Source organism: Nothoprocta perdicaria, unplaced genomic scaffold (assembly GCF_003342845.1).
Source record: "Nothoprocta perdicaria isolate Ctin4 unplaced genomic scaffold, notPer1 scaffold_0, whole genome shotgun sequence".
Classification (NCBI taxonomy): domain Eukaryota; kingdom Metazoa; phylum Chordata; class Aves; order Tinamiformes; family Tinamidae; genus Nothoprocta; species Nothoprocta perdicaria.
The window spans coordinates 2,515,410-2,532,723 of NW_020454092.1; the positions used below are offsets into that span (position 1 = coordinate 2,515,410).

The following is a 17,314-nucleotide window of genomic DNA, read 5'->3' on the forward strand; positions in this document are numbered from 1 at the left end:
CACCACTTTACCAATTTATCTAACTTGTTTTTTCCCCTGTCAGTCAAAGCTAATATGTTATTTAATTTCATGACACCAAACTATTTGCTTGCTTATCTCTGAAGATAAGATTGGAATAGCAGGATTTTACAGGTAGAAAGCTTTATAGCTTCTGGCATAAACGGAAGGAATGCACTGATGCAATAATTGTTGGTGTCTTTAAACAGCTTAAATATTCCTATTCATAAAAAGAGGTTTGATGGTTGTTATTGCATGCTGCTGTTAGAGTAAGAGATGCATTCATCTCTCTCTGTAATGCTGAAATTTTATTTATTTATTTTTTCCTATAGGAATTATCTTTCTTACATGCAGTCTTAGCTATGAAAAAACATAAGAGACAAGAGGAAGTTATTCCCTTATTGAATGATGTTCTGGATACTCACTTCTCAACTTTGCATGGTTTTCCTCTTGGTGTGGAGTATTTTGAAAAATTAAATCCCGATTTCTTGCTGGAAATTATTAGAGAGTATCTTAATTTTTGTCCAGCACAGGTAAGCAGGGAAAGCTCATATTGTCTGAAAATGGGAATTATTATTAGGTTTTATTTTGAGATCTCTTAGTTTGAAGGTGAAAACTTTCTACATTTTTGCTCATATGAATTTATATGAAGCAAATGCTTTATTTTGTTTTATACACTTTTTAGTCTGAAACTAAGAAAGTTGTGAAATGAGAAAAATGCAGTAATACTTTAGAAAGTTTGAGTAGGTTATTAAACACGCCTACTTAATAAACAGCAGGGTTTTTTAATATAGGAAACTATAACACGACAAAAAGCAGAGCTATCTTAATATGAAGCTTGTATGTTCACAGTGTGATTATTCTGTTCTTGAAACATTTGATCAGCTGAGGATCTCTTGTGCTCCGCTTTCTTTTCAGTTCCTTTTATGAGTCAAGCTTCACATAAGTTACAGGAACAGTTCCTGAAAGTAGCCTTTTCTCAACTGCTTTTTGGGTTGTTAATTGTGTGTATATGTCCTGTGGAAAGGAATGAAGGTAGGAGGGACAGGTCTCTCATCAATTTGTGATATAACAATTATGTAGAATCATTTGCCATAGTAATTCAGAGTATATGACCAAATACTTATATCTTGGTTCTTTTTAGTTTGTGTCAGATTTCCTAGGTCTTTCTTGGAGTCAATGAGGCCATTTTGTTGTTCCTGTTGATATTTAGAGTGTCTTATTTTTACTTATTTATTTATTTATTTTTTCCCTCTCTCCCCTCTCCCCTTCTTCTCTTCCTCCTAGTCTGCAAGTTCTGGGCAGTCTCCTTCACCACTTCTCAAGCACTGTGCCTCTGTTCTTGAAACTGTGGTAAGAACTGTGCCAGGTCTTCAACAAGCTGTCTTTTTAATTGCGAAAGTGAAATACTTGTCAGGTAATACTTTGGCTAAGTGCTAGCTAGTCACCCTTTATATCAATGAATGAAATTATTTGCACATTTTTAAAACTTAGTCATGATGAATAGAATATCTTTTTCTTTACAGTGCAGTGTGCTGCATTACAGCTAAGTGAAGAGCGTTTACACTTTTTATGTGATTTTTATAAGTATATTTTAATTTTAATTCTGAAGTGCACTTCTAAACATGTAGAGATATGGCATTATTACTTCATGTACTATTTCCAAAAAAGATCAATTTGTGAATGATTTTGGGATGGAGCAGTAAACTTCTGTGCTAACACTTATGAAAACCTATTTTCTTCCTCACATTCCTCCTTTTTGTTTCCCAGGAGATATTGAAGCAGCCCATAATAATCTGCGTCACTGTCTTGAAAGGAATCCTTCTTATGCAGATGCACACCTACTGATGGCTCAGGTGTATTTGGCTCAAAATAACACTAAACTGTGTTCTCAATCATTAGAACTTTGTCTGAGCTTTAATTTTGAGGTAAGCTAGGCAAAAAAAAGATGAAACTGCTGTAGTCAATCCACAGTTTCTTGGACATTTTGCATGCAGAGGTTTTTTAGTTTATTTTTAAGAGAACCTTTTACGTCTTTCATTGCAAGTTCAATTTCTAATTGAATATCAGAGACATGACTGTTAAGACAAATTTGATCACTTCTGCAGCATACAGAAATAGTCTTGGAATAGAAAAGAATTAGTAGCAAATCTTTCTCAAATCTTTATAGAGATGTTGAGAGTAAGTTGTACAAAATGAATTTGTAGTTCCAGACAGAACTTGCAACAGCCTGCATAAAAGGACTTAAAAGCCTACATAGAAGGACTTGAAGAATGACCAAGTGTTGTTTCTAAACTTGCACAATATACAGTTACTGATGAAGCTAGCATAGATTTATCAGGGAGTGAGGGTCTTTTTGCATCTTTCTGGCAATTCATGCTTCTTTGAGGGAAGTAGCCATATGGCTATGGTGGTCTTGTATTTACCTTAAATCTTTGGTTCATCTTTTCATTCCTTTGAGTAGCAAATTTGGTAAATAATGCATTGTTGTAGAATAAAGCACATCAACTGTTTTGAAGTGGTTACATCTAGTTTATATGTTTTTTCTATCCCCAAATCTCTGTCATGAGGTAGTCTTTCATTATTAAGCTTTTAATTTATCAATTTGCATGAAAGTTGTAATGTTTTCATTAATTTTTTTTGAAATTCAAACTGGCCATATTAGGAGAAAGAAGCTAAGATCAGTATTCAGGAAAAATAACTCTTCTTTTGGGGAGTTAAATATTATAAAGTAAAATTTAGAAACTTTTCAGCTAGTTCTTTTTCTTTAGGTCAGAGAACATCCTGTTTATCACTTGATCAAAGCCCAAACACAAAAGAAGATGGGAGAGCTATCAGAAGCTATTAAAACCTTACAGATGGCAAGGAATTTACCTGGGATGAGAAAATGTATGGCTTCCTTGAAAGCCAAAGCAAAAAGAATTGAAATTGATGCCAGTGATCGTGTGTCCGTCTTTCTAGAATTAGTAGAAGCTCATTGTTTGAACGGAGAACCGGTATGATACAATGAACTTGAGTAATACATATATGAAAGCAGTTCCTTTTTTCTATTAACAGAAATATCTGTCCTGATTAGTTCAAAATAAATCATTGTTTCTTTTACAAAGAGGATTTCCTTGGGACAGTGAGCTATTAGAAAAAGAAAGTAGATTAAAAACATTTTGTTACATATATTCATATTGCATAACTTTCATTTATAGACGAATGTTACTTAGCTCTTTATCTTTTAGATGCATTAAGCCAAGTAAGTGGGGACACTGGTTTGTTTTCTTGATGTCCTTTTCTTTCTACAATACCCACAGTCATCTGTTTGTTTAGAGTGTCTTTTATTTTTTTCTGTTCAATGACAATCCTTAACTCTTGGTTTTATTACTTGCAGCATGAAGCTGCTATAGTACTGCAAGATGCCATTAATGAATTTTCTGGAACTCCTGAGGAGCTAAGAGTTGTGATTGCGAATGCAGATTTGTCACTTGCTCAAGGAGATGTAGAACAAGCATTAACCATGCTTAGAAATATTACACCTGAACAGCCTTACTTTGTGCAAGCTAAAGAAAAAATGGCAGACATTTATCTTCAGTGCAGAAAAGATAAGAAGCTATATGCTGGCTGCTATAGGTAATAGCTTGGGGGGGAGGGGTGTGTATGTTTTCCAAAATGTTAAATATTAGCATGCTGTAAGCCCTTATCTTTCCTGCTAAAATAAGCCAAACATACTTATTTAGGTGTGTATTGATGAATTAATTTAGATTGACTGTTGTAATATTCAAAATGGTAGTCGAGTTTGTGGAAGATATCTTACCTTTTTTATTTTTTCTGCCTTAAGCAGGGGAAGGGGGTGTGGTTCGGAAAACAGATTCTGGAGAATTAAACTGACCTGTTTACTGTATTGTTTAAGTCTGGCTACTGGAATGTTAAACATTGAGCAAAGTTCTGTCTTCTGTTTCCAGAGACCTGGTAGAAAAGCTGCCAAATGCTCATACTCTTCTGCTCCTTGGTGATGCATACATGAATATTCAAGAGGTTAGTGCTTGCTATAGATGAGTAGAATGATTGAGTTGGGGCTCATTGCCTGACTTTGGCTAGTTGAGACTGTATAATATACCCATATCGACAGCTAATTAGCATACAGAATGTACTGAAGGATTTTTTTTTTAAAAAAAGCAATTAAACTTCATGAATATAACAAGTCTTATTTTCAAAGAAAACATCATGAAGATGCATTTATTATAATAACAGAAAGGGGCAAGTCTACTAATTATGAATCTAAAATTTCAAGTTCAATTACTCTTAAGTTATTGAATTCCTTTTATGTTTTTACAGTTAATCAAGAAAACAGGTATGTCATTCAATATCTATAGAAAATGCAGTGTAGTGAGGTAGGTAGAATTTGAAAGATAGGTAGCTGAGTTCAGGATTTGGGTTTGGGACACAACCTATTTTAGCTTTTGGGAACTGTGGGTGATTAATGATTATTTGGATGATAATGATTGGTTTTATCCTAAATAGAAGTAGTAAGAAAAAGTGAACTTGTGTGCTTTGTAACAGAGCTGGAGGAGAGAAAGGCTAATTTTCAATACAATGAAAAAATTATTTATGCTTTATGATGCATACTAGTGAAGTTTTAGAGAAATTGCACTGGAAAAAGAATTTTAGGTTAACTCGCTCATTTGTTTGCCAGATTCTCTGCATGTTCTAATATGAAAATGTGTATTAAAATGGGCTTTTTTTTTTTTTTTTGCAATCTTATAGTGATTATTCGTTTCTAAGAAGTATTGAATCTTATGAAAGCTGGTACTCAATTCATTCTGGGTGGTATTGTCAGATTTAACTTTTTTTTAGTCTTTCAGTTTTGGGACTTTTTTTTTTCTGTTGCTTTTCAAGCCTGATGAAGCCATAGAAGTTTATGAGCAAGCCTTAAAGAAAAATCCCAAAGATCCAGCATTAGCAAGTAAAATAGGAAAAGCCCTAATCAAAACACACAACTACTCAAAGGTATGTTATATTGCATTAGACCCATCAAGTATTGTGTCCATTATTGTCAACATTAGAGTTTTGCTTGCTTTTTATTATGTTTTATTTTCAGATTGCTTTACCAGACTGAATAATGTTATCTGGATAACTCGTTAGAGCGTGCCCAGATTGCATTATGTTTTTAGGAGAGTTAGATAGTCATTTGCTTCTGTTTAAATATTATCAGTATTACAAGTAGCTGAATGCATCATTCCTGACTTGCTCAATGGTACTTCGGACTTCTTGGGGTATAAACTAATCATAAAGTGGGAAAATATATTGTGCATGCTTAAAGCACATTTAAAGCAATACTAATTAATATTTCAAAGTCATTTTGGAAATGTAGTTTTTCAGCATTTTTCTTTCAGCTAATGGAGTCAGTCTTTCAAATATATACTTACAGTAGCCAGAGGTTGTAGTTAATACTTTCATCTTAAAAGCAGCACATTCAGAGGCACTTGTGAAACCCAGAAGATACTGAAATACATAAAACAAATTAAAAATGTCTGTAAACAATTTCATTTTTCACTTTTTACTTTGGAACTACTGCAGTGAAGCTTAAAGCAACATTTGATAACCAGACTATTTAAGAAACTAGAGTGACCCCTTTCTGTTAGGTTATAACTTTATTTAAGCTTTTTGTGACTTTTCATATCTTGCAGATAGATTTAGGTTTGGGAAGATCCTTGTCTTTGGAATTCAAATTCTGTTTTAACATTTACCAACCTCACTGGGCTCATTCAATTCTGTCAGCTTATGAAAATGTAGTTGCATCAGCAGTGATCCCGTCAAAACAAAATGTGATAATGTGATTAGCTTTTGTTAATGCATTGCTACCAAAATGTGGGTTCTAGTTATTCTATTTGTCTTTATTTTTTCATTTGTAGATTTTTGAAAGTTTGTGCTTCCTACTAAATCCCATTCTTTTAGTATTTATTTAAAAATACATGGTTACAATAAGAGGAAGGAAGGTAGATATGTTGTTAAATACTGAAGTAGCAAGGTGGTTGTCATTAAAAACTCTTGTGTTTTTGTGTTTATTCTTAGGCAATCAGTTACTATGAGGCTGCGTTGAGAAGTGGTCAACAGAATTTCCTTTGCTATGATTTGGCTGAACTCTTAATGAAATTGAAGCAGTATGAAAAGGCGGAAAAAGTACTTCAGCAAGCTTTAAATCATGAGCCTGGTATGAATTTGCAATAGAACACTCGATGCTCTTATTTAAATTTTGTCTAAGTATAAGATTTAGATATAACTATTTTATGCACATATGTTTAAGCCACTAATCAAAAGTAGTTGCTGCATTTTGAGAAGATACTAAGATACTAAAAAACTGCTCTTGTTCATGTATTTTTCTTAGACTCTGGCAAGATGAAAGTAGTTTGAGGTCTGACTAAAAAAATCATGATAATTTTATGCTTATTGACCACAGTTACACACCCCTCAAATTGGTTTGGATGTTTTTCCTTCCCCCAGAGGAAGTTTTATGGAAGAAATATCAGGAGAAGCTTTACTACTTTTCTCCATTTGAATCAAAAGCCTCTCGTGTATTTCTGAGAATGCAAATAGACAGACTAACATATACTTTTTTGTATATATGTCTTTCTGTCTCAAATCTCACTGTATACATAGATTGTGTAATGCTCTACTCTCTCTGTTACCTGTTTAATGCCAAGCATAACGCCAAATCATGATCCTAAACATTTAAAACCTGAGCTGCAAACTTTTCGTTTAAACTTTTGCCTTGAACTTAGTATTTCTTTGAACTTCGTTGGTTCGTTTCTTGAAAGAATCATGTTGATCTAACGTTTTTATAGTTAGTGAATTGTCTTCTCTGATGGAAGATGGACGTTACCAGACTCTTCTGGCAAAAATTTACAACAAAATGGAGAAGAATGATGAAGCTATTGTTTCGTTACAACAGGTGAAAGAAGGAAAATAAAATGAGAAGACTTAGAAAAACCCTTTTTCCTAGGTTCTGATAATAATATTAGTGTAAATGAGGAAAAATGGTAGTGATAAACTACCAGTGAATAAAATGATCACTGTGGTTTCATAGCAGTGACTGATATGAAATGTGACTTAGAGAGAAAAAAAAAAAAAAAAAAAAAAAAAAAAAAAAAGGAAGCTTTGTGTGCCTTTTATCATCTGAGTTCTGTCTCAGAAATGAAGGCACTACTGCAAGCCTTCATTCATAATATAAGGTTTTTCTTGTGTGTTTTTTTTGGGGGGGAAGGGAGAGGGATGTAAGTGTGTATAATTGATTGGAGTATATTAAACAACTATGAGGACAGATATCTTACCTGAAAACTGAAGGTTTCCTAAAGATAGCATTAGTATCTGCTAATTGTTTACAAGTGATAAACTGGAATCCTTCTTGTTTTTTTTCTTTTAATGCTCTGCTTGTATGTATCACAAAGCATGTTACAGTTGTAACAGCAGTATGAAATGCAGATTTTGGATTGAGAAGTATTGTACTGGCATATAGTTGAAATTAGTATTTTGGAAAAAAAAGATAGAGGGATTCCATCTGTTTGGAGTGCCACTCACTAGATTGCTTTTCAGTGTGTTTTCAGTGGCTGCTTTAGGAAGATAAGACCATTTAATGCATTGTTGAAGGAGGAATTTTCTTTATTGCTTTTATTTTGCTGGTGTTCTTTGCTTTGTGAAACAGGAACACTTTACCTTTTTTTAAATTTGTTTTTATTTTTTATTTTTTTACATAAAATAAAGGACATTATTTGTACTTACAGGCTTGTAACATTCATTCCTCCATTCACTTACAATTTTTGATCACTCTCTATTCTTCTGCAAGGCTCGGGAACTACAAGCCAGGGTACTTAAACGGGCTCAAGTAGAGCAGCTGGATGCAGTTCCTGCACAGAAACAGTTAGCAGCTGAAATTTGTGCTGAGATTGCAAGACTTTCTACAGCCCAGCGAAACTATGAAAAAGCAATTAAATTTTACAAAGAAGCTCTTGTTCACTGCGAAGCCGATAACAAGGTCAGTCCTCCCACTGGCTATTTTACTTTGCTTTTCAAATACGGTATCTAAAACGTATTTTTCCAATTATCTGCGGCATAGATGTATATATTAGTTGTGTCTGCTTTATGATGTATATAAAGCTTTTAAAGCTTTTGGATTTCTTTCTACTTGAAGTTTCTTCCTCTCTTTGTTTATGTTGATAAGAGTAGTTGGGTTTTTGTTTGTTTTTTTTTGTTTGTTTCTTTTTTGTTTGTTTGTTTTCCTCCTACTAATTCCTGTTTATCCAAGTTTGAGTCAAGTGTGGCTCTCTGCATTCACTGTGAATTGCCTGTTAATCCATACAGTATATCTGTCTTCGGGGCATGTGGAGGTAAAGTAGAGAATAGCAGAGATTGTACCAGTTCTGCCTGGTTCCTGTGGTCTGAAGTGAAGTCCCAGTGTCCTCAGTCAGTTCTGATGACTTGTCTCTTTTGTTTGTTTTAACAGTGTTAGATTTCTAACTGTATTTGGTAGTGTTCTGGTTTTAATAACTTGCTCTTGTTCAGAATGCTGCTTCTCTCTTTCCAAAAATCTGCATGTTGATAATTACTGGTAAACATATGCTGATTTTTACTCCTCTTTAATAGTCCTGTGCTCTAGAAGTAGAGAGGGAGGAGCTGAGAACATTCTGATGACCATCATATAAGAGAACCAAGTTCAGGATTTCTTAGACTCACCATAATTTTTATCTCATTTACTTTGTAATGTTCTAGCATAAGTGTGTATATACTAGGGTGTACGTGAAGACTTCCTGTTTGGTTTTGTTTTTGTCTATTAACCAGCTGTCAGGTTCACCAGCTGCTAAATAATCAGCATGTTACTGGGTTTTAGTGTGTAATGCTCATGTCTGGTGCTCACAAGCATCTAGGTCACAGAATCACAGGTCCTTTCTGAAGCGACAACTTCAGGATTTTTGAGACAGGCTTTCTTCAAGGCAACTTGCAAGAAGGATAAAGGAAAAATTGTGAGAGGGAATCAAATACCCTTAAAATTTTCAAAGGAGGCAAATTTTCTCTTTCTACCATTAAAAGCTAGGGGACTGCCTGTCCTAATACAGCTATAGCTTAGATGCTGTCCCGGTAATTGAGTATCAAAGTATATATCTTCATACAAGTGTTGAAATGCCAGCATGACATTTTCCTGCGTTTCTTGGTAAAAGCTCACACTGAGATTGTGGCTATAACAATGGCTGTGTTATTTGCTGACATTGTACATGGCCTCTTTGGGCACTTACTAGAGATTTTTTTTTTCTTTAATCCATTCTCACTAGTGACATGAAATACAATGACATATTATTTGGGAAAATTTGTTCAGTTTTTAGAGTACTGAGAGCAAGAGCTCTGAACGGCTAGAACAAATGAATCATCTCTCTGCCTGTAGTGTCAGTAGACTTGAACTTTGATTCATTTTTTTTAAACCATTGCTAGTACAAGGTCTGAAATGAACCTTGTGAAATTTAAATCTAGCTGCTAGTTACATGCTCTTTTTTTTTTAATGTCTCCACAGGGGTTATTTTCCTTAGTTATATATGGAAAAAATGGCTTTTTTTTTTTTTGTGTCATCCCCCATAACTTATTTCATCCTGAATTTTAGATAAAGTCACCCACAAAAGAATTTGCATGTATTAACCAATTTGTTGAACTAATTGAAGAGATTGCAACTCACATGAAGCTTTTATCACATGCGTAGACCTTCCAGGTAATACCCTGGATTCCTTGTTTCTCTTGCCAAATAACAAGTAATGCAGTTTCCAAATGGAGACTTGGATTGACACATGAGGATCACTTCACAGTTTCATCGCTTTGGAGTCTGGTTGGGAAGGCTTGGACTTAAAATTTAGATAATGCTTCACATCACTAGGATACAGTTTCCTTGGTTTTCTTCCCATGCTGCAAATGGGAGGTGTCTCTCTTACCTGTAATACTGGTTTGTTTTTAATCTTCTGCCATGTATGTACAAACAATGACTTTATAGACCCATCATAAAACTTTTTTTACATACGTATGTATGCCATTTCCTGATTATTTGTGTTCCTGTTAGCATATATTTGCTATGTTGCTATATAACAGCATATAGTTGAATAAGCAAACAACACAGTAGTAAATAAAACATGATGCCCAGTATTTTGCCATGTGTCCAGACATGGTCACGTTTTCTAAATTTATGCATGTGTCCACTTCTGTAGTGGTATATAAAAAAAGAATAGCACATTCCAAGGATCTCTGGAGCTATATTCAAAGTATGTTGTCTGGATTTTTGTTTGTTTGTTACTTTCTATTTTCTGAAAGCAGTTCTGTGATTATGGGGAGAGAGGGGGGCGTGTGTGTACGCGCTATTCAAATGGAAGCTTAAAAGAATTGTTCAGGTATGAAGGATGTGTTCTCCGGTACGACTGGTTTATTCTTTGCTTGCAGGTTTGCTTTGCTTTAGCCTTTTTTGCCCTTTTCCTTAGGGCAGAAAGGTTTTAATGTATTTATAGGAGAGCTAATAGAGAGGAAGAAGCTGCAGGCAATCCTTGTTCTTCTGTAGCTGAATTTTGTGTAACCTAAGACTTGTAATTGCTTGCCTTGACAAAATAGCAAGACAGATGTACTGATCTGTAGTAAAAAGATGTTCAGTATTAGAATTTATCTTGGTTAATATTAAATCAACTAAAGTATGCTAATGTAAATGTATTCTGGACTTTCAGTACGAGGTTAACTTTTTTGTTCCTTTTGATTATTTTGTAGCCTATGGGGATGTCAGGTGCTCAGGTCAGTAGTCAGGAATGTTGTGGGGAGTAAATTAATAGATAATAATTAATAGATAAATGCACAGGAAAAAAGTCAAATATGCATATAGGTTTTTGATACTGAACAGGATCTTCAAAATTCCTACTCATAGGAGCCTTGCAAATGAAACTAGAAAAACAATTGAGATGCAATTACAAATGTCTCCTTTCTAAAAACAAAATCATTAAAAAGAAAGGTTTAAAATCAAACTGGAATACTCTTGCTTACTGTTATTCTGAATGGTTGTCTTTAATGATGCATGCTTGTGCACCATTTTAGTTTGTTAATATGTGTTTTGCAGTTGCTTGTCAGAAATGGTTCCACATAGAATTAATGGGCTTGAAAAGAAAGAAGGAAAACTGCTAGAATTTGCTAATACTTATTACTAATGAGATATTTGCCTCTGTCAGTGAGTTTTAGATTGCTTGCACTTACACTTTTTTTTTTTCCAAGTGAACTGGATAATGGCATTATCTTCAGTAAGCATCTGTTTTCAATATACCTTATACCTCTAGAATATTCTTTTGAAGCAGAAAATGTATCCATTTTACAGGTGAGAGAATGGAAATAAATGAAACTACTTGGGCAAGAACCTCCAGTAAGGAGCAGAGAAAGCTTTTATTTTAAAAAAGAAAACTGTATCTGGGGTCTCAAAACAGACATTAACATTCTTGGAACTGAACGAGCTTTCTTGTGTGGTTGAATTGCGTATGGTTAAATATTTAATCCACAGGCAATGTTGGAACTTGCACGTTTATATCTTGCACAAGATGATACTGATGCCTGTCAACACCAGTGTTCATTGTTGCTGAAGAATGACCAAGATAATGAAGCAGCTGCAATGGTAAGGTATCTTTGTACTAATTCTGTATCATAAGCTTTCTGAGATACATATTTGCTGTCTAAAATGTGATGGAACCATAAATACTACTCTTTAAAATTTGTAACAGATGTGTAAAGTGTACTGCAAGAAAAAGTTTTTATGCCTAATAATGATTCAGTGTGAAGTTTCTAGCAGTTGTAACCTTTTATCTCAGTGTAAAAACTGTGCAAAAATACCAGTAGAGGAAGAAATATAAATTACAAGTTTGACTACAGCATGACATAATGTAGCAATGACATAATAATAAAAACTTATAGTGTTTTGAGAGAGGAGAAAAAAAAGAAACCTCTCCCTTCAGTAGTTTCAGAGGAACTGCATACTTTAAATAATTTTACATCATTATAGATTTATGATTGTGTTCCTACTTAGCTGTTTTTAATGATAGCTACAGAATCTGTTTTGTGAACTTTTTTTCCTTAAAAGACAATTCAATAGGCTAAAAATAATTTTGCTTCTTACGTACTAAAGCAAAAGCTGCTGAAACAGGACTTACTTATCTCACAGCAGTCTGGCATTTATCCTAGTATGGTATAGGGATAGGATGGTAGTACTTTAAATACCTTTAATTAAATTTACTTTCAGCTAGCGCTCAGGAATGAAACTGAAACTACGTAATTGTTATTAGTTATGCAAGTGAAATAGGCTATATCCTTTTTTCCCCCAACTTTAAACTAAATTTGCTTTTCTATATGCTTATAGTTTTTTTTTACTTTTTCAGAAATGCAGATGAAATATATACAAGTAAAACCAAAACATACAATAGATGTACATTAAAAGGTCTTATGAAAACTATAGAAGAAAACCTCTCCCTGTTCATCATTGTTATGTGCATCTAGCGTGCTTATTCTCCAGAATTGTGATTTACAAAAACAAAAAGGCGGGGGTTGGGGGGGCAAGCAAAAAGCATACGCACGTACAATTCTTGGAATACTTTAAAGCTATGGTTTCAGCTGCCAATTTAAAGGAACTAGAGTTATTATAAAGCACCATTTATAATGCTTTGTTTTCTCTGAATGGGTCACTGCTACAGATGATGGCTGATATCATGTTCAGGAAGCAAGATTATGAACAAGCTGTCTTTCACTTCCAGCAGCTCCTAGAACGCAAGCCAGGTGAATACGTAGTAGAGATGCCTTTACATGCTTCTGATATGTAAGTCTAAAGAGATAGAAGCACACGCATCTAAAGCAACCAGTTCTGAGTGACTCAGAGATCTGCCCTATAAAGTATAGGGTTTATTTTAGACCACAGTGTATTCAAAAAAATATTTTTTTTTTTATAGTTGTGAGTGTGTAAAACTTTACATTGCTGCAATGTAAATTACTGTACCTACAAGAATTCATGTATTTTTGCTTCCTCAAAGCCAAATATAGCTACAAGGTTAACTGATCGTCACCATAAAGCACTTTCTCTTGTGCCTAAGATAACAAGTGCATACACACATTCTTAGCAGTTCCTTAAAAGATCAATGTAAGAATATGAATCTGATAGGAAAAAGTTTCTCTGATCTATTTGCAGGTTCTGAGAAAAAGTTCTTTAGAAATCTTCATGTTCATTATAGTGTTATCTTACTGCATTTTAACAGTGATTTTTTTTTCTCTACGTGAAGGAAGTTGTGAGTATATAGCAGATGTTTTGTTTCTGAAAGGGAGGCACAACTATATTTTCTTGTTTCTAGTTATGTTGCAAGTATTCCTATTTCTTTTAAACTGTGTTCATTATGTAGTATGCTTTGTGTGTTCTACCCTGTATTGTTTTTGTACCTAGAAAAAAAAATAAAAACAATATAGTTCTTTTCTAAATCTGCTCATACTGCAAATACCTGGAATTATAATGTCCTGATTATTGTATATTTAGATAATTATGCAACCCTTTCACGATTAATTGATCTATTAAGAAGAGCTGGGAAGCTAGAAGAAGTCCCAAGATTTCTTTTAATGGCTGAGAAACATTCTTCCAGAACAAAACTTGAACCAGGCTTTCACTACTGCAAAGGACTGTATCTTTGGTACTTGGAATTTTAATTACCATAAGATTTATTTGATGGTGCAATACATTTATGAAACAGCTTTCCTGCTGCCATGTTGTCAGAGGTGCTGCCTGCTTTGTGCTAAGTACTGTAGCACTTTGCTACCTGCTAGAATCTAATGCTAGAATTTTAGGACGGATTTCCTTATATCTCTTCAGTGAGTTCCTTTCTTAAGCTAAGCTATTCGCTTCTGCTGTTTTGCACACACCTTTGTTCTTCATAAAAAGATATATTCTTGTTGATTTTAATTATGTAATAATATTAAAATATGTTCATTGCAGTAGTGTGCATGCTACTCAAATCCAGTTTTCAGTGTGTGCAAGTATGTGATTTATTTTTAATTGCTTGGGTTTCTTCTTGGGCATTGGGGTAAGGTTGGGGGTTGGATCTTACTTGTTCAAGCTTAAATATTTTTCTTTTCTATTTAGGTATACAGGTGAACCAAATGATGCACTCCGACACTTCAACAAAGCTCGGAAGGACAGTGACTGGGGACAGAATGCTGTTTATAACATGATTGAAATTTGTTTGAATCCAGATAATGAAACTGTAGGTGGTGAAGTTTTTGAAAATTTGGATGCTGACATAAGGTAAGTGAATGAAGTAAACACGGATTGTGTTCTTCAGTCTTCCTGAACTCCCTCCTCACCGTTCTTAATGTGCATTATGTGAAATATTAGAAATTAAGTTTATCTAATTCTTTGGATATTATACCTACTGTACTGTGGGAGACTGTCTGGAACTGAAGAAGAAATCTATCAAATTAGAGTAGAAAATAAAGAGGATTTTTATCTGGGATTGTAGTCATTTGTACTAAAAACCTGTCTTTGCAAACCAATTGGAATTGTCTTTGTTACTGAAGAGAATAAATGTAGATACACATTATACAAAATGATACATCTTTAGAATATAGTCTACAGTAACATGTAAGTTGGTTTGTAATTTTTTTTTTTACAAATAATTTTCTTTTTGATAATAGTAATTCAACAGAGAAGCAGGAGTCTGTGCAGTTGGCAGTGAGAACAGCAGAAAATCTCCTCAAAGAACTCAAGCCCCAGACTGTTCAGGGTCATGTTCAGTTGCGAATCATGGAAAATTATTGTCTTATGGCAACCAAACAGAAATCAAATGTTGAACGAGCACTGAACGCTTTTACTGAAATTGTAGTGGCTGAGGTTAGTAGATCTCATCTGTCTCATCTCCTGCTTCACACCTAATACGGTCTTAATATTTTTATTAGGATGTTTTATCTCAAATTGATTAAAATGATTTGCAGAAAAATAACATCTTTTACAAGTTTTCCATTGAATTGCAAGCTTAACTATATGCCCACCTTGCCACAGTTATTTAAATGTGAATTTGATTTTCAGCTTTGCTTGTTGGGTTTGTTGTTTTCTAATTTCTAACCTTTGCCTACAGTGTGTCATATGGTGCCTTTACTCTGTAAGCACAAACGACTTCATATAGGATGCTTTTGGGTATTTTATTGGGAGTATGACAGATTTTGGATTCCAGTGCAAAGTTACCCATTTGTATAAAAGGTGGTCATGATGGAAGAAGGAATCCAGCTTTTCCTTCTTGAGGGAGATATTTAATAAATGAATCTTCTTTACAGCACTGCTCTTAAACAGATGTGCAAGCCAACTTTGGCCAGTGAAATTCTTACTTAGAAAATTCTTTTTTTCTTAAAGCAATAACAGCAATAAGAAGAAAAGTAATATGCCTTTAATTGCAGAAGGATCATATACCAGCACTTTTGGGAATGGCCACGGCCTACATGATTTTAAAACAGACTCCACGAGCCAGAAATCAGTTAAAACGAATTTCAAAAATGAACTGGAATCCAATTGATGCTGAGGAATTTGAAAAAAGCTGGCTTCTGCTTGCTGATATATATATTCAATCTGCAAAATATGATATGGCAGGTGATTTATTAAAACGATGCCTTCGTCATAACAGGGTAAGTCACTAAAAACAACTTCTCGTTACAGTTCATCTGAATGTTTAGTTTTCCTCTGAAATTTGCTTGCAAGATGTGTCTTTTTCCAACTGGCTAGTATTTAACTTACTAAGCAGAAGTAGACCAAAGCAAACTGTGTATCCAGCAATTTGCTCTGGAGGACAGAAAACAAATCTGTCTGTAAATACTTCTTAGTCATTTTTATTCATATTAGGTAAGCAGTTTATGCAAGTCCTAACTGTGGTGACATAATAGTCTGAAGATGTTCAGGGAATGTCAGAGATGCATTTCAGTCTTGTAAAAGCTGTTGAAAATGCAGCCATATAAGTTGTGAACACTGGCTGCTTTTATTAAGAAATACTATCTTCCTATCTTGAAATATTTTTAAAAACATTTAAATTTATAAGCTTTATTCTGCAAGCCTGCTGCTATGCAGTCCTTTTTCAATAAGGCCTATATTAATTCCGTGCTCTTGTAAATTGTCTTGAGATGAGTCCTAATGTTTTTCCTTAGGATTTCTGAGCAGGCATATTACTAAATCCTATGCTTTGGCTACAAGAAGAGTTTTGGATCTTAGCTGTTTTACTTATTTCCCATTTTTGTGAGGGGAGAAAAAAAGATCGTGTTTTTATTTATAAATACCTGTTTCACTTTTATTCAAATGTGATGTGTAAAGTGATCCAAGACCTCTGCAGAGGCCATGCTTACACATTCAGGATATTGTTTAGGTAAGGATCTGATGCCATATATTTCTTCTTCCTAATCCTTCAGCATACAGGGCAGAGTTTCTCCTTATGTCACATTTCTGGAACCCCCATGAGAAATTTACTTTGAGTTGCATTCTTTTTATTTTTATACATAAAATAAGAGGAAGCTGCAACAGATTTTGGCATAATGTTATCATTTCTGCTGAAGAGACCCTTAAAATAGGAGGTGTTCAGCTTCATTTTTCAGAAAGCTGTTTTGAATTTAATTATTCTAATTAGGAGGACAGTTACTTGCTTGTCCAGATGACTCAAGGGAAGCTATAAAATCCTTATTATTGCAGGGCAGAAAAACATTTTTCATGTTTCAAAAGAACACATACCTCAGAATAGATAATCTGTGGATCTCATCTGTACCACAAATGATATCTTGCTGCAGAAATGTCCACACACCTCCAAAAGCATAGTCTATGAAATCAGACTAACAAATAATTTATTTTCTTTTAAAAGGTTTGAGATGCCTGGAGTACTTAAATGAGCTCTGGATAATAGGGAGGATAACAAGTTAGAAATCTGCAACTCCATTTCCTTACTAGTACAACAGAGAGAAGATGCTGTTTTTCTCCAGCTTGCATGCAAAGCAGGAAGCCAGGCAGGAATCATACTGTACAGCTAGATAGTGAATGTTTTAAATGTTAGAATATATATTCTAATTCAATAGCAGCTGTTTTCTGTGTCATTCTCGGAACTAGAGAATTTGATTAAATTGAGAGAACACATTATTTTGATTTTTTTTAAGGTTTGTTTTTAGCAATCAGAAATGAGTGTTATAAAGATACATATATATATTATATATATATATATATATTCAGTGCAACTAAATGTATTAAGTGAAGACCGTATAAAAGCCTAATATGTAAAACAGGTTTGTT

General features: G+C 34.1%; 1 protein-coding gene across 1 annotated transcript in view; it reads left to right on the top strand.

Moving 5' to 3' along the window:
• Nucleotides 1-17,314, top strand: part of TTC21B (tetratricopeptide repeat domain 21B) — a 30,016-nt gene that overhangs the window by 8,824 nt on the left and 3,878 nt on the right. The window contains exons 11-26 of the mRNA XM_026049774.1: nt 330-530; nt 1,285-1,414; nt 1,768-1,925; nt 2,769-2,993; nt 3,377-3,615; nt 3,948-4,020; nt 4,882-4,992; nt 6,058-6,196; nt 6,828-6,934; nt 7,826-8,014; nt 11,540-11,650; nt 12,720-12,801; nt 13,547-13,697; nt 14,147-14,308; nt 14,698-14,893; nt 15,454-15,678. Coding sequence (XP_025905559.1) covers nt 330-530; nt 1,285-1,414; nt 1,768-1,925; nt 2,769-2,993; nt 3,377-3,615; nt 3,948-4,020; nt 4,882-4,992; nt 6,058-6,196; nt 6,828-6,934; nt 7,826-8,014; nt 11,540-11,650; nt 12,720-12,801; nt 13,547-13,697; nt 14,147-14,308; nt 14,698-14,893; nt 15,454-15,678 — 2,499 coding nt within the window. The remainder of the gene's footprint in view (nt 1-329; nt 531-1,284; nt 1,415-1,767; nt 1,926-2,768; nt 2,994-3,376; nt 3,616-3,947; nt 4,021-4,881; nt 4,993-6,057; nt 6,197-6,827; nt 6,935-7,825; nt 8,015-11,539; nt 11,651-12,719; nt 12,802-13,546; nt 13,698-14,146; nt 14,309-14,697; nt 14,894-15,453; nt 15,679-17,314) is intronic.